Genomic DNA, 21,565 nt, shown 5'->3' with positions numbered 1-21,565 from the left:
TTAATTGGGAGAACTGGTGACTCAAACAATTTTATTTTGGAATTGACAGCTGGAATGATTATATTTTCAGATTTTTCTTAATCATATATGAGCCATTTCAAATAATTTAAAATATAAATCTTATGTGGTATATTATTATTTTTGATAACTTGCTTACTAGCATTCTCTTTAAAAATATATTAAAGATACACTTAATCTATATGCAGAATATATAAATAATTCCTAAAACTTAACAGAAATAGAAAACCCAATTCAAAAATGGGCAAGGAACTTGAACTTAGTATCACTAATAATTAGGGAAATGCAACTCAGAACCTTATACACTTGAGTATAGCAACGAAGCAAACAAAAGTAAAACCAGAAAACAGCAGGTATTAGTGTAGTTATGGAAAATTGGAATTCTTGTACATTAATGGTAGGAATTGTAAAATGATGCAGCCACCATGGAAAACTGTGATGGTTCCTCAATAAATTAGACAGAATACTATTTGATTTAGAAATTCTACTTCTGGATACATACGTAAAAGAATTGAGAGCAGGGACTGCAACAGATAATTGTACACCCATGTTCATAGCAGTATTGCAGTAGCCAAAAGATGTAAGCAAGTCAGATATCCATAGATAGAAAAATGGATAAACAAACTGTGGTGCATAATTTCTGTGGAATACTATTCAGCCTTAAAAAGAAAGGAATTTTTGAGACATGTTACAATATAGATGCACCTTGAGGATGTTATGCTGAGTGGTAGAGGCCAGTCACAAAAGACCAAATACCTCATGATTCTGCTTTCTTGAGGTACTAGAGTAGACAGATGCATAGAGACAGAAATTATAATGGTGGTTTTCAGGTGCTTATGGGGAGAAATTATTGTTTAAAGGGTGTTTTAGTTTAAGATGATGAAAAATTTCTGGAGATTGATAATGGTGATAGATATACAGCAGTGTGAATGTATTTAATGCCACTTAACTGTATATTGAAATGGTTAAAATGATAAATTTTATGTTATGGATATTTTGGCACAATAGAGAATAAATTAAAAGGAAAGATTTATTTAGAATTATTAGTGAGGTATCTGTGAAAAAATAAACAATATGTCTGGTTCTGTAAGGTTGGGTTTTAATCTTCCTGTAAGGTTATCTGTCTCGCTTTCCTTTTGCCCAGCTTCCCTGGAAACATCCCTCTTTTTTCTCTTATTTATTTACTTAACCTGTTATATATTTTCAGTAGTATTTTGCAACTTATTTTCAGTGTGCATGTGAAGGGCTGGCTCTTACATTACTTAGCTTTAGCTAGGATGAGAATACTGATTTATCCCATTGTTACTTTCTGTGATAGCAAATTTAATGTACTAAATAATCTTGTTTTGTCACATCTACTTGGCATTCACTAAGTAAAATGAAGAATTAGATTTGGGAATCATCAGCACTGAGATGGTTTTGAAAGCTGAGGGAATATATGAGATCTTCTTGGGAGAGTACAGGGGTGGACAAGAGTAGAGGAGTAAGAATGAAGCTATGGGGTCCTTTGTGTTGGGTAGGAATGAATTTGACTGTTAGGGACAAAATTTGTGACACAAGTTGCTTAAACAAGTAAAATGATGTTATGTAAGAAAAATAAATAAGGAGTTGTGGGGCAGGCAATTGTACGATTGGCATAACTGCTCAAAATAAAGAACCAGGCTCCTGTCCTTAAAGTGTGTGATTTTCTTCTTATAATCTAGGATCTTTTGTAATAGGAGAAAGGGAGGAGAGGATGAAATGACCTTCTATATGAAGACAACTTCCAATTCTTTGTCTCCTTTTTGCACAAATGTCCCTATTGGAATCAGAAGTTCAGTATACCTAGAACTGAAACCTTCTTTTCACCTCCCAGTCATTTTCCTCTCTTCCAATAGACCTGCTTGGTCTTCTGGATTACCAAATTTTATTAGTTGCACATCCATTCAAGCTGAAATGTTAGTCTCCTCTGTGATTTTGGCTTGTTGGGATAGTCAAACGTTCTGTCAAGTCTGTCTCATAGAATCTCTTCTTGATTTCATTCTCTCTGTCTCCATTGTCAGTTTTCTTTGAATTGACTTCCTTTTGTACATCTAACCTCCTTCTTTCTTCCACCTCTTCATATGAGTTCATCATTTAGCATAGAGGCCATATTTCTTCTTTCTACTATCTACTTTTTAGTCACATTCAATTTATTATTCACTGAATAGATCTTGTTATTATTTCAAATGTCTGTGTTCTTTCTGGAATATCTTTCTTTCCTAGTGAATGCCTTCCTTCTTTAACACCCAGCTAAATGTCACCTGCTTTGAAGAACATTCGCTGACATCTGTTTGTACCTCTCCGAAAAAACAGCTTTTACTTTGGTCAGATATTATTTTAAATATACTTATATTTTTCTTTTATCTATATAATGTTATTATTTGTTTATGTTGAGGACAGTGATAATGATATTTTGACCTTTTCCTTCTTGGAACTGAGCAAAATGAATACCAATTGTACCTCCTTGGCAAATAGTTGAAATGATAAATTGTTAAATGAGGAAAATAGATTTCTTTTCATTAGATGTAAATTTGTGATGTGTAATCTTCAGATTTCCTATAGCCTTGTCACGTCTGGGATCATATGTTTAAAACTAGATTTTTTTTGGTTTTTTATTTTTTATTTTGATTCATTGCACACAGATGGAGTACAACTATCATTTCTCTGGTTGTACATGAAGTAGAGTCACACCATTTTCATAATCATACATGTACATAGGGTAATGATGTTCGTCTCATTCTATTATCTTTCCTTCCCCTGCCCCCTTCCCACCCCTCATATCTGTCTACACAATGGACATTTTAATTTTAATGTGAAATTGTAATATCATTAAATTTGTGTTTATTTCAGCTTTGGATAAATAATACCATTTCAAATTTTATTTATTTTAACTTTTTTTTGTATTATCCTATAATTAGATACATTTAATTCTTGATTTTAGTGAACTACAGATAGAAAGAAAAAAAATTGATGCTAGTATTTAAATTAGTGGAAATGGTAAACCAAGGTAATAAGCAGAAGGTTTTATAATAAAGCTTTATTAAAGTCATATAAAAACTTAATAAAAACTTTATTAAGGTTTATATAAACTTTTCTGAACTGTACAATTCAACCATCTGAAGATCATTACTTTCCAGAGAAAGACTTTGTTATAATCAGTTTTGTTTTTTATTTGCTTAAAATGCATTTGAATTATTGATGTTATGTGAAAATGTGTGGAAAATATTTTGAAATTCATGTGAAAGTTTGTTTTGAAGATCTGTGATTCTGAGTAATGCTTCTTTATTTAAATTATTTCTTTGACATCAGAAAGTTAAAGTAGGCTATATGGGCAGAAACTTGTCAATTAATTCATTCCTTGGAATTTCTTTATTAATATCTTTATCATAGAAAGTAAAATAACTTTTTCTGTCATAAGTTACTTCTTATTTGAGGAAGTAAAGATTCTTCGTAAATCTCTGACTATAGAAATGATATTAAAATACTCCTCAAGGTCATGCAAAACATAAAATCATAGTTTCTTAAGTGAGTAACCTGACTTTTTGAGGTTCCTTGAACTGTGTAGTTCAAAGTAATAATTAAATGATAGCAGCAGTGGCTGTTTTAAAAATTATATCTTAGAGTATTGCCTTCTCAGAGGTGTTAGAGAAACCTCGCTTCCTTCTTTACATATAGATTCCACTCCTCCTTGATTTGTGTCTTGCTAAAAAAATCAAGATTTTTGTGTTCCATGCATGTTTTATTTTGGTTCCCTCCACACGTTTTGTGTTCTATTTATTTTTTTCAAGACTATTTAGTTCTTTCTGTTAATTAAAAGAATGTTGATAATTCCATATTTGTATTAATTAGCTTTTTCACTGCTGTGACTAAAAGACCCGACCAGCACAACTGCAGAGGAGGAAAAGTTTATTCAGGGGCTCACGGTTTCAGAGGTCTCAGTACAAGACAGCTGGCTCCATTTTTAGGGCTTGAGGGGAGGCATGACATCATGGCAGAAGAGTGTGGCAGAGGGAAGCAGCTTACATGATGATCAGAAAGCAGAGAGTCTGACTCCACTGACCAGATACAAAATATATACCCCAAAACCAGGCCTCTAATGCCCCACCTCCTCCAGCCACACTCCACCTGCCTTCAGTTACCACTCAATCCCATCAGGTGATTAATTGGTTCAAGGCTGTCATAACCCAATCATTTCTTCTCTGAACCTTGTTGCATTGTCTTACACTTTTTGGGGACACCTTACATCCAAACCATAATAATTATGTATGGAAATTTCATCATATTACTCACTTTTGAGAAGGATTGTGGGTAATAGTACAAGTATTATAAACATTTTCAGTAATACCTAAAATTCATTTTGTTCAGTGTTGCCTGATCAAATTTCTAGAACCACATTATAAACATTTTGTTCTCTCTCTGTATCTTACAAGTTTCTGTTTGAGAAAACGAAAATATTGTAAAAAGCATGAACATAAATAATTAATTGGAATAATGTCTGTTGTATTTTAGTATTACCTAAAATGATGAAGAATACTATAGGAATGCATTAGTCATTATGTAAACGTACTCAAGCCTAGATAATCAATAGTTTATGTAGCAAATTCTTAGAGTTCCTTTGTCGTAGCTGAACTGTTTTTACAAGATGTTTTGAAAATATGTAAAATTTCTAATTCTTTGTAGAAGTCTATGGGAATTTCTGTAGGTTTTGTTGCTAGAATTGGCTAATTTATATGTAAATATACATGTTCATTGAAACTATGGGATGGATTTCATAATAAAGCATTTGAAGTTTTTCTGTCAAAGTGGTAGTTTACAGAGAATTTGTACATTTAAAAGAATCTTACACATTGTCAATAAAAAGACGTTTTGTTTATATTGTATAGTCATTAGGACGGTTGTGTGTTGTATTTTCAGTGATTAACCAAGAAGAATCTTAAAAAAAAAACAAAAAACATGCTTTTGAATAGGGTATCTAAATGGTAATGAAATTAACTTTTCTTAAATACTGAATCATTAAAAAAAATTTATGTAATAAAAATATAGAATATATAAAACCATGAGAAATATGATAATTTCATATTTACTGTCTCATTAAATATACTATTGCATGTTGCAAGAAGAAAAGGCTTATAATATTGTGCATTGGAGTTGTATAAGAATGATAATAATTTTTTCCCATAATTATTTAGATCCCAAAAGGATAATAAACTAAATTCAATTTATGTAGCATTTAAATGTTTACTTGTTTGTAAGTGATGTTATTTTTTATCTCTGAATTTTAGAATAATTTCTAAATGTGTAAATAGAATTGTCATAGATATTACTGTTGCTTCTTTCTCCATTAAATCTCCATTAAGGTGACTTTTTTCTTTTATTTGGGTTAATTGATAAAATTTCATAACTAAATGTAGGTATTGTGATACTTTAACAAAATGATTCTTGCCAAGTCTGTAACTCACTGTACCTATTCTTTCAGTGCTTACAGCTAGGATAGCAGTTCTCAAAAATTTGGGTCTCAGGATTATTTTATTATTTATTTATATTGGCGATTTAATCCAGGGGTCCTTTACCACTGAGCTACATCCCCTGTCCTTTGCACTTTTATTTTTGAGACAGAGTCTCGCTGTTAATGAGGACCTCACTAAATTCCTGAGGGCTGGCCTTATTCTTGAGATCCTGCTGCCTCAGCCTTCTGAGTCATTGGAATTACATTTGTGCACCCCTGTAACCTGGCTTCAGGAGCCTTTTATTTGCTTACACTTTTTGAGGATCTCAGAGAGCGTTCATTGTTGTGGGTTATATCTGTTGCTATTTCCCACATTAGAAATTAAAAAAATATAAACTTGTTGCTTCTAAGCCTTTTTCTGGGCCATTCTCATCTCTCTCCCCTCTTTTCCTTCATCTCTCCCACTTCCAAAATAAACCTGTACTGTGATCTTGCCTGTCATACTTAAGGTTTCTGTGGTAGTTTTGTTTTGTTTATGCTTAGAGTACCATGGACTCCAAACCCAGTTTGTTACTTGCACCATTTTCTAAGTCTTAGCAATTTAATTTGTTTGCTCTGTGCGAAGAGTTTGTTCATACTTGTTCTGGGAAATAAAATTAAGAGTTTGCCTAAATATTTTTCCCATTCAAGTTTTTCTTTGTGATCCTGGAAGAATTTTTAAAATGTGCAGTTATTTCTTTTATTGCAAAAATAGTGTATGTTCTTCATAAAAACTTGGAAAAACTCCAAAAAAAAAATAAATGAAAATGAAGGAAACCACCTATACTTTCAGTAATCTCTTAGTGTTCTCTTAGGATATTTTGAATTCATGTATACACATACACATATAAGACTCATTAATATCTTATTTAAAAGGTAATACTGGATTGTATTTATAAATAACTCATTTAATAGTAGTATTATAAGATGTAAATAGCAGGATTTTGTTCTTCACAGTTATCTCTGAAGATAGTTAAAGACTGTATTGTATTCTACAGAATGGGTTTGACGTAATTCATTTATTTAATTAGCCCAGCATTTATGGATAATTAGGTAATTGCCAGTTCTTTTTTTTCAACTCTAAGGAACGATACAACTTGAAAATCATTGTATGCATACTTGTGCTAACTTTAAAGATAATAGGGTAGTTTTCCTCCAAACCCACTTTATTATCTCACCGACATTTTAACCCACAATTTGTCAGTCTTGACTAATAAGTCTTTAAGTCATGTATACTGTTTGATACTATACCAAAACTTGAAGAGTGGTGGTTTCTTAAAAGTCAGTTGTAAGTAGAGTGAGAAACCTTATCAAAAATTTTTTCTTAATTGCTTATATTAAAATCCATTGTACTTTGGACTACTTATCCATGCATATAACTTATGTGCATTGTCTTTTGGGACTCTTTGTCGCTGAGTTATACATATATTTCAAATATTGATGTTTTATTACTCAAATCATAATAGTTAATATCACCACAATTTCTTCAGAACAAGTGTTTAAGTTGGGAAACTGTTAAAACCACCTTGGTAGATACAAATTTTGCAAAACTAATTATTGCTTGAAAGTTTGAATTTTATTATTGGCAAAAAGTAATTTTGTTAAAGTCATCCTTCAAGTAATAGGGTCTCTTTGTATGTCCTCTTTTGCTTTTATTTTTACTTTTTTCTTTTAGGTATCAGAGAGTGAACCCAGGGCTTTGTACTTGTTAGGCAAGTGCTCTCTGTCTCTAAAGCTACATCCCCAACCCTCTGTGTGCATTTTCAAGAATGTTTTTTATTTGTTTTATTTCACTTTTCAATGGATGCAATTATAACAGGATAATGTAAAGATCTTAATTGGCTTTATTTTTGATTCCATAGTCCTGCATACTTCTTTCCATAAAACAGAATAAAGTGTTCTGAAGAGCCGAACAGAAGAGTTGGGTTTGTAAAAGAGAAGGGCTGAAAAAAAGAAAAGCAGAAACAAAGGACAAAAAGTGAATTGGTCATTTCAAAGTTATTTTTGTTGTAGGGCTCTGGGGACAAAAAGACAACAATAGAAACATAACAGGGTTTACTGAGCCGGTTGCAGTGGCACACACCTGTAATCCTAGCTACTCTGGAGGCTGGAACCTACGAAAAGAGGATCACAAGTTTGATGCCAACATGGGCCATTTAGGGAGACCCTGTATCAAAATAAATTTTTAAAAGGGATTTGAGGATGTTGCTCAGTGGTAGTGTGTTTGCCTAACATGCTGAGCCCTTGGGTTCAATCCCTAGAAAGGCTAAACAAATAAAAACCTTGAGATTACTTAAGGCTGCTTCTTTTTGGTAAGGACTAAAGCATTATTATTATCATTCTGATTGAAATTAGTCTTTAGGAAATTTGGTTGTTATGTCTCATTTCTCCTGGTTTCTTGGTGATGTTGAACTTTAGCTCAGGTGACTCCATTTTGATTTTTAGTAAATTCATTTGGGGCCTGTTGCAGGAGTCTGGCCTCCAAACAGTGGCCCCCTGTAATTTTTATTTAAAGCAGTGTTGAATAGAAGATATGAAAATGGATATTCTTATTCTGCTCCAAGTCATTAATGGAAAGCATTGTCTTTCACCACTAAGTATAATGTTAGCTTACAGTTTTTCATAGATGCCCTTTATCAGATTTAGACAATTTATATTTAAATTTTGCTGTTTCTTTACATCTGTTAAGATCTTATGGACTGGGCTTATAGCTCAGTGGTAGAGTGCTTGCCTAGCTAGCATGTGAGGCACTGAATTCGCTCTTCAGCACCATATAAAAATAAAATAAATAAAATAAAAGTATTGTGTCCATCTACAACTAAAAATACTAAAATAAGATTTTACGGTTTTCATACTTATTCTGTTATTATAATTAGTAACTTGGGTGGATTTTTAAATATTAACCCAACTTGTGATCCTGTACTAAACCATTAGTCATGGTATCTTTTTCATTTTGTGTATATAATTTCCATCTATAAGAATGTCATAGATATTCAGTAAGCACTTATTGACTTAATTAAAACAATGAGGCTGGGGTTATAGCTCAGTTGGTAGAGTGCTTGCCTTAAAAGCACAAGGCCCTGGGTTCGATCCCCAGCACCACAAAAAAAAAAAAAAGGGAAAAAAAAATCCCCAAATCCACCAAAACAGTGAGACTCCTTAAGTGGTTTTCCATTTTTAGGAATCTTTAAAAACATTTGAAAAAAATCCAGTCATTTAATAAATCAAAAGTCTATAGTTACCTTATTCAGAGATCATTTCTCAACAACTTTATTAGGAATTAAGTGGTGACTCAGAAGGAAATAGAGAAGACCTTTTATATATTCCTTTAATTAAAGAACTTCAAAACCTGTTTAAATTCTACAAATGGTTGTAGCAAGCTTTGATAATCTTGTTTCCTTGTTTCCACAGATCAGAAGCAATAAACTAAAAAGTGGAAAGGAGTTATCAAAGGTTGTTAAATTGACAGCATAAAAATTGATAACATTCAGTGGCATGGAGCGGGAGAAAAAGCATTGTGGAAAGAATTTTAAAAGCTTGGTAGCCAAGAGCTGTTTATAAATCTTGATTATGAGTTTCAGGCTCTTAATGTTATATACATAGTAAAAATAAGATATTAGAATTGGGAGAAACTAGTGAGTCTCTTACTATTTTTGAAACTTTGTGCTTTTTCACAGGGTAGATTTAACACATATGTTTAGAATGGCTATTGTAGGAGTGGTTTATACTAAGATGGTGGTGTCAGGTGTGGTGCTAGCTAGTTATCCTGGAGTTTTCTATTCTTCTGTTGCAATAATTTATATTCAAAATGATAGGGTCATCAACAAGAATTAAACTGTTTCCCAAATTCCTTATTAAAATGAGGGTAAGTTTTAGAAATTTTATTTATATTTTAGAAAGAGTTTTCTCCCTTTTAAAGTTACTAGGAAAAAATTATTTGAATTTTTTTCAGACATTGTGATGGAAGAACTTCATTTTTATGTGATAAATAAGTAGATAAATGGAGTGTTGAGGTAAATTGATCACCTGCTATTTGTTAGATTATTGGAAATCTGCTTTTAAAATACAGATGTATTCTGGGCATTTAGACTTTATGTTTGGAGTGTGTGTTATTTTGTATGGTTGCACAATGAATTATTACTAACTCAGTATCTTAAAACAAGGGTCTGTCTTATTTCACAGTTTCCATGGGTCAGGAGTCCAGGCATGGCATAACTGGATCATCATTTGAGTCTCACTATGCTGAGATCAAGTTGATAGCCTGGACTGTCATCTGATTTGGAACTCTTCTAAGCCTGCCGTTTTTTTTTTTTTTTTTTAACCCAGAGTATTTTTAATTGCTTTATTAGCGATGGATTTTTTTTTTTTTGTATATATGTTTAAGGGCCACATAAAAATAAATTGAAGGAACAGATCAAATTGAAACCTAGATTAAACTGTTTGGTTTGAAGGTATAACAAATTTTATGCTTATGTTTGAAAAATTGTATAACTTTACATGAAAATATCATGAAGTATTTTTCTATACTATTCTAAATGTTTTCCCTAAAAGGGAAACATTAAAATATCTAAAATAGGTTAGATTAAGATTAGAGGACATCATAGCTATCTCTGCATTATAGATCTTTTGAACATGCATCTGTTTATAGAATTAATCATATATAAAAATGTTTATTTCATTATAGACCATAAAGAAATGAGTTGGTGACAACTGTACTTTGCACAACATTATCAACTCACTTCAACCACAAGCATGTCTTTGGTATGTGCATAATAGAAAGAGGTTCATTTACCCCTCATCAAAACTTTTACAGGTTTACTTAGAAGTAAAGATGAAGGTGTAGAAATGTGAAATATGTTGTGTAATTTTTCTATCTTTCACACAACATCCTAAGAAGCTTGATGTTTTTTGCCAGAATTCAGTTTCTCATTGCTTATAGGATTGAGGCCCTCAGTTGCTACAGACCCCCTTCCCCTCCGGCGGCATATGACTCTCCACAACAATATGATTCATTTCTTTAAGGCCAACAGGAGTGGTTTACTTTCTTAAGGTCATCAGGAGAGCCTCTCTGTGCTCTTTCCAGTATCTGTGATTCTAGAGCTTTTTAAAGGATTCACATGATTAGGTCAGACCCATCAAAATACTCTGCCTTTTGATTGACTGAATGCTAGCTGATAGGGATCTTAGTTTTATTTGTGTGCATGTGTGTGTATACATAAGCAAACTTAACCTAGCTAGAATATTAGTGTGAAATCCTAGGAATTATGCTCACATTCAAGGGAAGGGACTTGTATACCAGATGATGGAAATTCTGGTGGGTCATCTTAGCAGTATGCCTATTATAGGGTTATTAAAGACAATGGTGACTCCCTTGTTCAATAAAAATGGGATATTTCCTATGTTCTGAGCATTTCTGTAGGCCCTGGAAATGTAACGCTAAGAAAGCTCAATATGTGAGATGGAGGAGAGACAGACAATAAAGTACTATTTATAATGTCTTTCAGTAATTCAGATGCAGTAGCATTATAACCAGGCTACAATGTAAACACCAAAGAGAAGGTGTAGGAAGGGCGTAGAAGTTCAGTCAGCAAAAGTTTACTGAATATCTGGAAAAGGTAAAGATGCTATAGTTCTTGGAACTATAAAATTTTAAAAAAATTGTTTACTGATTTTGTAGGAAGAAAGGCTTAATAATTAAGATGATGAAATTATTAAATGACTTTTCTTTTCCTCTAGATGGTATACCTCAAGTTTACTATTTTGGCCCTTGTGGTAAATACAATGCTATGGTGCTGGAACTGCTGGGACCTAGTTTGGAAGACTTGTTTGACTTGTGTGACAGAACATTTTCTCTTAAAACAGTTCTCATGATAGCTATACAACTGGTAAGTAAAGCAGGGTGTTTTGGAGTTGTTTGAAAAATTATGTTTTGTTGATCACAAATTTTAAATGAAAAGTTATATTGAAGTTTTGTGACATTATCTTAAGAGCATTTGACTTACCAGATACAAATGTTTCTACTTTTCATATGGTCTTTCTAGGATGGATATAACATAAAATAACTGTCATAAAATAACTTATTTGTATGAAAATTGATATCTTTAAAAACATAATGCTCACTTTGAGATGTTAGTTGTTTCTGGCACTCTTTTCTTGTATAAGGTGAACACTTTGAAATAGTCCCCTTAGAAACATGGTTTCTTGGTAATAGACTTTAATGGACTAATAAGAAACTAACTAGTGAGAGTCTTACTAATTATTTAAATTTCAGGGAACCTATGGGAAAGCAATTCAGAGGATGATATTAAGATAATTTTGAAATAAATGCCAATATTAGTATGCTATAGTTGTCTTAAAATTGTTTTTATTCTGACTTATTAATTCTGCTTCTCCAAATTTATCATATGGAAGTATTCAGATGTATTTAAAGTTTTATGTGCAAAAATTGGTAATAAAAAATAGGAAGGAACCAAATGTGCAGAATTAACAAGATAAGTTGGGTAAATTATTAATAGCCATAAAATAATATGTAGCTAGTAAAAAGCATGTACTAAAAGAATGTTTCATGACCTGGAATATGCTCATATACATATTGTTAATAAAAACTTAGATATTGGAATGTTATATATTACATATTCCAAAGTAATAAAAAAACTAGAATGGGCTGCGTGACTATATATTTGCATAGTATCATTAATCATGATCATTATTAAGTGAAACAGCTTTTAAATTTTCTTATTTGTAGTGTTTTATTTTGTGAATTTGTTTATTAAATATTATTTGAGGGCCTGTAAAACAGTTAATATAAGTGTAATATATTATTAGAAGATTTGGATTCCAAAATTTTCTAGTTTCAAGATCTTCTTTTTAAGAGTTTAATGCCTAGAAAAATATAAGCATGTTATAAAGAAAAAGAAATATTCTTATATTTATTAAACAATTTAAACACTTAAGTTTCTTTAGTATAATTATAAAAGTTGCTTGATTATTATAGCCAGGTACAGTGGGTCATCCCAGCTATAATCCCAGCTGCTTGGAAGGCTAAGGTGTGAGGACTGAAAGTCAGGGTCAGCCTGGGAAAATTAAGAAGACCCTGCCTCAAAAAATAAAAAAGGCTGGGGGAGTAACTCACTGGTAGAGTGACCCTGGGTTTAATCCTCAGTACCAGGAAAGAAACAAAAGTTGCCTGCTTATTGAACCAAGGAAGAATAATGCAACCTTGTAAGTATGTCTTTTATATTTCTGAGCCTAAGTTTTTTTTTTTAATCAGTAAAGCTTTTTGATTTTATGAGACAGTATCCTCTGTCAATGTTGATTGAGTCAGACTTGCTGGTGACCTTAATAGTAATGGCAAACATTTAAAATCATAATTGGATATATATGTGTGTGTGTGTGTGTGTGTGTGTGTATGTATATATATGATATATATATTTGAGTAATTATAGACTGGTGTTTTGCTTTTAAAGGATTGAAACAGTTTCTAATATTTTTATGTTGTTTTCATTGTGATAATTCTCTCTTACCTCTATTTGATATTAATCAAAACCTAAAATAAAATTCCTGTTCTTTTTTTCTTTAACTCAGATTTCTCGCATGGAATATGTCCATTCAAAGAACTTGATATACAGAGATGTAAAACCTGAAAACTTCTTAATAGGACGACCAGGAAACAAAACCCAGCAAGTTATTCATATAATAGATTTTGGTTTGGCAAAGGAATATATTGATCCAGAGACAAAGAAACATATACCCTACAGAGAACACAAGAGCCTTACAGGAACAGCTAGATATATGAGCATAAACACACATTTAGGAAAAGGTATGTGTACCTTTCGTAAGGTATGGGTGTTTGAATTTAGCAGCTATGCTCACAGTATATTTATATTTGTTATTATGGTTCCTTTTTTGCCTTTCACAATAGTTTGTATTGTAATTTTCACTTATCACATAACCTAGAGTTTGCTTTCATTTATATTGTAATAATACTTTTAAAGTAAGTGCTGTGGAGTAAATGAATGACAGATTTCCTTACATTCATTGTGTCTTTTTTCCCCTCATATAACCTGAAATGTTCAACTTGGATACAGTTAGGGGGATACATATGATTATTCTATTAAAGAATATGAGGAAATGCCTACTTTTAATTGATTTGTTGCATGTGGAATTTTTTTTTTTTTTTTTTTTTTTTTTTTACGTGCTGGGGATCGAACCCAGGGCCTTGTGCTTACAAGGCAAGCACTCTACCAACTGAGCTATCTCCCCAGCCCCGCATGTGGAATTTTTTAAGACGTAGCTCTCCTATATGGTTAGCCAGGGAAGCAGCAAGCTCATCCTGTAGAGGGGGCAGAATTAGTCGCCTTCTAATGCCAACTTAACTATATCCTAATTGTATGACTTCTGGTTAAGTTCTTAAACTTTTTAAGAGAGTTTCTTATTTGTAAGAAGAATAGAAATTATTACTAACATTGCAGGGTTTTTGTAACTTTTCTTTTTCCTAGTATCTAATCCAGGATTACAATTAATTAATTTGTTGTATCACTTTAGTCTTTTCACGTGGAGCAGTTCCTTGGCCTTTCTTATAGCTATGACCTTAATATTTTTGAGGAACGCAGGCTATTTGATAGAATGTTCTCAATTTGGGTCTGTTTTTCTTTATAGTTAGACTTTGGTATGCCTGTTTAATACAAATATAGAAGTGGTGTGCTCTCGTATCATATTGGGGGCTCAGGATCTAATCATAAAGCAACCAGTTCTAAGTAGATTTGATCACTTCCTTAGAGTGGCATCTGATGAGTTTATCCACTAAAAACTTCTTAGTTCCCCTTTGTAATTAAAAATTATTTTTCGATAGACCTTTGAGATTATTTAAATATGGTCTTTATTAAACTTTTACCCACTACATTTAGCATGTATAGATAATTTTGTCATTCCTTGCATATTTAATAGTTTACATTCAAACATAAGTACAAACTTTCCCTTTTCCCTCATTTATTGATTTACATCTGTATAGATTTATGAGTTCTTATTTAATGTGTTTTATATTGAATGCATTATGATCATTATTTATTTTGATGCTCTAAATCTCAGATTTGGCCACTGGTTGCTTCTTCTCTGGTTCCTCTTGTTATGTTCTCATGATTCTTTGAGCACTTCCCTTCTTTCTGGTTGCAAAAAATACTTCCAGATTCATCTTGTAATTTCTCTGCTCCAACCTCATCGCAAGCCATTTCTTTAAGAAGTTCTAGTACCTTTTACTGAATAATGGTAGTATTCAGAAACCAAGATTTGTCCCTTGGATAACCTCATTGCTATGGTTTGTTTTTGCTGCTATGCTCTTTTTGAAGCAGAGCTAAGAAATGTATGTATATGTGTACATGTACATATACATATATATATATATATATATATACACACAAATATGCCTACACATATATATGACATACATATTTTAATACATATTAAAAACATCAAGTTTATACTTGATACTTCTGATTTTAATTTATCACAACAAAGTTGTATTCCCCAACCATATTTATAATTTTTTCCTTTTCTGTATTTATATTTTCCGTTAACAGACTTATTCACTCACTTTTAGAGACCTGTGATACTCAGAAGTAGCTTCAAACTGCCAAATGATACCACTTGTAAAGCAAGTTTATTAGGACTATAATATTTATAATTCTTATTTTATTGACAAAATCTTCTTAAAATTGACGTTTAAAATTTATATGGAGTATAGTACACAATGTCTGATTGTATGAATTTGAGAGTACTGATGAAAATACATGCCATGTAACCCATAGCCCTATCAAGATTTAGAACATTATTGTCACCTTAAAGGCTTCCTTGTTATTTCTTTTCAGTCCCTGCCTTCTCCAGAAGCAAGCACTGATCTGATTTTTCTCACCATAAATTAATTTTGCTGAGTCTATTATGTCATGTAATTGGAACCATCTGTCTTCTTGTGCAGTATAATCTCTGTGAGATTCTTATTTTTCTAAGTATCAGTAGTTTATTCATTTTAATGCTGAGTACTAGTCAATGGCAGAAATATACTATATCTATTTTAATGTTGACAGATAATTGGATTGTTAACAGTTTTTGACATTAAAGTAAAACTTTTGTGGCATTCTTGGCATGTTTTTTGTGGACATAGGTTCTCTTAGAATTGTTGGGTGGTATGATAAGTGTGATTTAGCTTTATAAGAAACTCATTCAGGAGCTGGGGCTGGGGCTTAGTGGTAGGCACTTGCATCGCGTGTGTGAGGCACTGGTTTCCACCCTCAATTCCACATTAAAAAAATAAATAAGTTAAAAAAAAAGAATGTAAAAAGAAAAAAAAGAATATCAGTTCCCCAAAGTGTTCACACTTTTTTATATTTCCACCTACAGCAAATGAGAGTGCTTCCATTTTCTACAGCATTTGGCAGTAAGTCTTTCTCATTTAGGCACTAATGGTATTTGATGGTATTTTATTTCCCTGTGCTTAACATTTTGAAGCTCTGTTTCATGTGTTTATTGACCATTTGTATATCTTCTGTGAATTTTTTGAATATATCTTTTGTTTATCACTTTGTTGTTGATTTATAGGAGTTCCTTATATGTTCTGGATATAAGTCCTTTGTCAAATATAAGCATGGTAGGAATCTTCATATATTCTAGATACACATCTTGTCAAGTATAGGCATTGTGAATATTTCTTCCAAAAAACCAGTCAGTATGTATCCATAATCACTGTTCAGAAGTGCCTCACAATATAAAAGCAAGCTTGACAGGACTTTAGGAGCCGTCTCATTCAGCTTCTGACTTCTGATCTTAGCTTCTCTAACCATCCTCCCCACAAACTTAACTATATACTGCATGCATGTCTCTGTTCTAAAAAGCATCTTTCTTGACAGTCTGCCTAATAGTAGGCTCATGGTATTTTTTCTTTTCAGACATTTGAAATACCTGAAAAATTATGTTTGTCTGTCTTTATAAATAAGTTTCAAACTCCTAAAATCATAAACATAATTTTTATTCAGATGATGTTTTTGGTGAGTTTAAATAGCAAACTTTCCTGGTGGATTTAAAATGTAGTTGTGTAGAGATACAACTTTCAGGATTGTGCCTTCTATTAAAACCAGGCACACCTTTATTTGTATATGCAGTGTCTGAGAAATTTTCATTTCATGGGAGTTGTTAACAGACTATTTTATAGCAAGTAACAAAGGTTCACCACTGTTTTATTGTGAGGCATGAAGTCACAACTTCCTTATGGCCTAATGTTCTTTATCTGAACAATGGTAAGTATAATAGCATTCTATTTGTAGAAATGGCAAAGCAAGTCTGATTTGTTTGTCCTTGTTGGTAAAAGCCTTCTAAGCTTGGGAAATGACATTTAACTATTGCAATAATCTCTTTTTACTCCTCTTTCAGGAAGAAAACAAAAATTATTTCTTTGGCAAGTATTGCAAACAACAAAAGCTTTGATATTTATTTTCCCTCTTTTATAAAAGCCCTGCTTCTCAATTTTTGCATAAATGGGTAATATTAATAGAAAAATCTATTTGTTTGCCAGATTGCATGAATTCCTATTTAAAAATAAATGAAGAGTAACATAAAGTGGTGTATGAGTTTAGGTGCTGAAGAATTAAAGCATAATGTAAGTTTGAAGTGCCTGTCACATGGAATATTTTGTGGTAGTTTAAATTTAGAGTATATGACTTTGAGAACAGTCATTAAAAAGAAAAAAGAACAGAGAAACTGTGATTTTACTTTGTGCATCTCTAACTTCTGCCCTCCCTGCTTTGTCTGGGCCTTGGTGATTACTTTTAAACCTCATTCATTCATTCATTCTTGAGCACTTCTTTGCTTACCTAACTTTTCAAAATAGAGATAATTTGGTCACAGGAACATTATATGGGTTTATAAATATTTCCCCTTTTTTGAATATTGACACAATTTCAGGTTTAAATAGGGAAAAAATGTTCCTAATGTGGAAAAATAGAATAAAATCAAATTTCAGGATTTATTATCTTTTTCTTTTATCTATTGGTATTAAGGAGGCAATTTATGTTCAGAAGGCAGATGTAGTGATTCCCTTTTACATCTTCTCATATTTGGTATTTGGTTAAATGACTGCCTAAGATGATATGTGAATTTCCCATGGTCTACTTATGAAAGTTTTTTTTTTAAAAAAAATGTTGTCACATTGAATTGTTGTTTTGTGTATGATGTAATGTCTCCTTGTGGTTATCTTTTTAAAGATATTTTTAAAAAACTGCTTTGAACTTCATTTTATAATCTTTTTTGGATCACTCCTCCCCCTCTTTATATCTTTTGTTGAAGTATTTGAGATTAAGCAAATACTGTATACATTTGTCTTTGGTAAGCAGTCTTGAAATGAAATTCAAGTCTTTTTTTTTAACTTGATTATTCAAGAGTAAAGAGAGTAGAATTTGAAGAATAAGTTAGAAGCTGCTTTGTAACTGTTACTAAGAAAAGTTTGTATGCTATAGAAAATGTATTTCAATCTTCTGAGTAGGGGAGAGGAATCACGGAATTATGCTTTTAAAAAAGCATCTTATTTCCCTAGTTCATTTTGTGATGTGATTCGTTTAATTTCTAGGTGAATTGTCCAAATTCCTGAGACCTGTTCTGTAAACTACGCAAACAGGGTTTTAACAGTTTAGAAACACGTTTACATTTTACAATTATATTTTAACAGTTTAAAAATATAAATAAATATAAAATAAATACATTTTAAAAATTCCTTTCATGATTCCTTGTTCTTTTAACCAGTATGATAAGCATAAATGATATTTTATGGTATTTAAGGATAAACAGTTTTTGCATGTTTGCTGTTTCATATGTTAATATTCTTGAGATCTGTTGAGGAATATTAGGATGTACATTTTTATCTAAATAAATTTAGAGAAAATGCTATTTGTATTTTGTAACAAATTTTTTGGGTTTTTGTCTTTCCTTCAATTGTATTTTCTCTTACTTTTTTATATTATGTACATATACCTACTTCTGGCAGCAATTTGTGTTTCTCTTTTGAATTCCTTCTTTTAACCTGGTAACCATACTTGCTGAAACTATATCTAAATTAAGAGAACTAAATACCAAGAAAGAACTTCTTTAAAAATTAAGTGAATGCATATACTGAATCAGTTGCTCAGAAAACTCTCTTATTTTAAAATAGTCTCAATATTGCTAGATTAGGTTTTGGATTGGTGAGCAATTTGCTGCATATTGTCTTGAATATTTTTTTTCTTTTTCCTTTTATATTTGTATTCTTATATTTTTAAAACTCATCTTTATTGAGTAAATTTGAAAAATGTGAGCCTAGAGAATCTTACGGAAGATGTATTCTGGGTGCCAGGGAAAATAATTTTAATAACTTAGAAATATTAAGTGAAAGTTTTACTTGCATATAGTAATTTTTATACAGCAATGATTTATATTTTGTTCAAAGAGAATTTTTGTTGTCTTTTGGCCTCATTGTTTTGTATACTAGTAGAAAATGCAGTAGTAAGTTTATTTTAGCAAGCACAATGTGTGTAGTAGAAAGTTTCCTGCTTTGAAGTGAGGCATTTGGTGTATTGTTTTTTTTTGACAGAGATGCATTTAAGTTAATGAAAAAAGGAATATTTTTCTGTTGTTGAATATTGAATTAAATTTTCAATTGAAATGGAAAGTTTTAGGCAATTGAGAAATGAAATCAGATTTTAAAAGAGAAAAATAAAGTTGAACCATGACAATGAATTTTTAAAAAGAAAATCACTGCATAAGCTTTGCAGTAAACATTTGATTAAGTGTTGAACTTGACTTTGCTTGCTGAAATAAAACTAGTCCACACTGGTGGACTGAAACCCTGTACTTCATTTATTAAATATATATTGATACCTAACCTTATGAATTTTACTTTGCTTGAGATTACTAATATGTACTTTCAATGAAGTTATAATTTGAAAAGATCAGGTGTTGAAGCAGGGACACAAATTAAGCTGTTATAAGTGTTGGTTATGTTTATGTGGTACATATGTTTGTAAAGAGCAAACTTTTTAATTGACGTTTTATATTACTTTAAAATTGAACCTATTAAAAGAATTTTAAGTTATACCTGTTATAAAGCAAATTATCTCTTTCTAGTTTCTTTACTTGTTAATAGCAAGAGTCCCTATAATGATTCTTGGCTTTGAAGAAAACATCCATTTTCAAACAGGACTTCTCGGTTAAGCAGTTTAAAAAATGTGAACGGAGTTTAATAAGGGCCAGATTGCCTTTGAGAGGTCTTTTTCATGTAGGAGACCTGAGGGGGTGTTCTTTAGTTACTGTGTTTCAAAGAGAAAGCTTTCCTATGACTTCTGTTACTTACTACCTAGTGAAATTTATTTTCAGATACGTCAGTTGGTGAAAGAACACAAAGAAAGGAATTATGAGGGTAAAAAGTATTTTGGATTGAGTTTCAGTAGTAGGTTTATTTTACTGGCTTATATTTATGGCTTGAATTTTTAAATGTCTTGAAGGTTATAAGACTAATACTGTTCTTTGATATGCCTGAAGAGGTCAAGTCACCTTATGATCATGTCTTGTTGGCACTGTGGTAACTGAAGTCTCTCTTGGATGGAATTCAAAGAGGAATTGCCTTTTATACTGAGTTCCTTTCCTTAACAAAAGAGTCTTACTGTAGAGCTCAATATGCTTTTATATATTTTTTAAGACTTTTAAGTTACATCATTCATTCTCTCACATACACACACACACACACACACACACACACACACACACATACATTTGTACATATTTGGGTTATAATATATATATCCCATATGTGTATTATATAATATATATATTATCCTGTAGGATATAATATATATCCATCCTACATATGTGTGTGCATTTATCTTATAGGATGTATATGCTATTTCCATGTATAATATATATATCTTGCATATATATATAATATATTAATTTCACTTACATATTTTCTGATTTTTTTTGATACTGTTGCAAAGGCATTGATTTTTATATTCAACTTCCAGTTGTTCCTTGCTAGTATAGAAATGCAATTGATTTTTATATATTGATCTTGTATCCTGTTAACCTTGCTAAAACTTGTTCTAATAGTCCTTTGGTAGATTATTTTGAATTTTATATATACATAATAGACATGTTATTGGCTAAGAAAAAATAGTTTTACTTTTTCCTCACTAATATTTTAATGTTGTTTTCCTTGCTTTTTTGTACAGGCAAGAACTTTCAGTACAAATTGAATAGAAAGGATAAGAGTACAAATTTTCATTTTGATTCTGATCTGATAGATATCTTTTACCATATAATAAAATTATGTTAGTTGTAGGTTTTTTATAGTTGTCCTTTGTTAGAATGAATTTATTTCTATTGCTAATTTGGGAGTTTTTATTCTGAATGCATGTTGGATTTTGTCAAGTAACCTTTCCTGTATTTGAGATGATTACATGATTTATATCTTTTGAATGAAGTCCAATGTATCTGTTTTCTCTTAGTGTTTATGTGTTTTTATGTCCAATAAGAACTCTGACTATTCTCCAGATTGCCAATATTTTCTCCTATTTTTTCTTCTATTAGTTTTATAATTTGGGTTCTTACATTTAATGTTATTATTCATTTTGAAGATTTGTTGTTTTTGTTTTTGTTTTGCTTTTAGTGTGGGGTAAAAGTTTAGATTCAACCTTACATTCAGAGGATAAACCTTACTTAGTCGTGGTATATTATCTTTTTGTTTGTTTGTTTTGGTCTAATTATAAGGGATATTTCCTATAATTTCTGTTGCTTGCATTGTCTTTGTTTTTGGTAACAGGGTAATGTGGTGAGTTGGGAACTCTTTTGTTTATAAGAGTGTATATAGAATTGGTATTCTTCCTTAACTATATTACCTGGGTCTTAATATTTGAGAAAGTTTTGAGTTATAAATTATATTTCTTTAATTGATAGAGAACTATTCACATTTTTTTCTTGTGGTAGTTTTGGCAATTTATAGCTTTCAAAGTATTTGTTTATCTCAGTTGTTGA

General features: G+C 31.3%; 1 protein-coding gene and 1 non-coding gene across 11 annotated transcripts in view; both read left to right on the top strand.

Annotated features, from left to right (window-relative positions):
* The window catches only part of Csnk1g3 (casein kinase 1 gamma 3), a 102,222-nt gene that overhangs the window by 46,577 nt on the left and 34,080 nt on the right, over positions 1-21,565 (top strand). For all 10 annotated transcript variants that reach the window (XM_047555073.1, XM_047555071.1, XM_047555072.1 and 7 more), the window contains 2 exons: positions 11,261-11,409; positions 13,109-13,343. In XM_047555073.1, coding sequence (XP_047411029.1) covers positions 11,261-11,409; positions 13,109-13,343 — 384 coding nt within the window. The remainder of the gene's footprint in view (positions 1-11,260; positions 11,410-13,108; positions 13,344-21,565) is intronic.
* Positions 8,556-8,629, top strand: Trnal-uaa (transfer RNA leucine (anticodon UAA)). Its single transcript has one exon. It is a non-coding gene; the product is annotated as a tRNA-Leu (tRNA).

The sequence above is a fragment of the Sciurus carolinensis genome, chromosome 6 (assembly GCF_902686445.1).
Source record: "Sciurus carolinensis chromosome 6, mSciCar1.2, whole genome shotgun sequence".
Classification (NCBI taxonomy): domain Eukaryota; kingdom Metazoa; phylum Chordata; class Mammalia; order Rodentia; family Sciuridae; genus Sciurus; species Sciurus carolinensis.
This window is presented reverse-complemented; position numbering and strand designations above follow the sequence as displayed.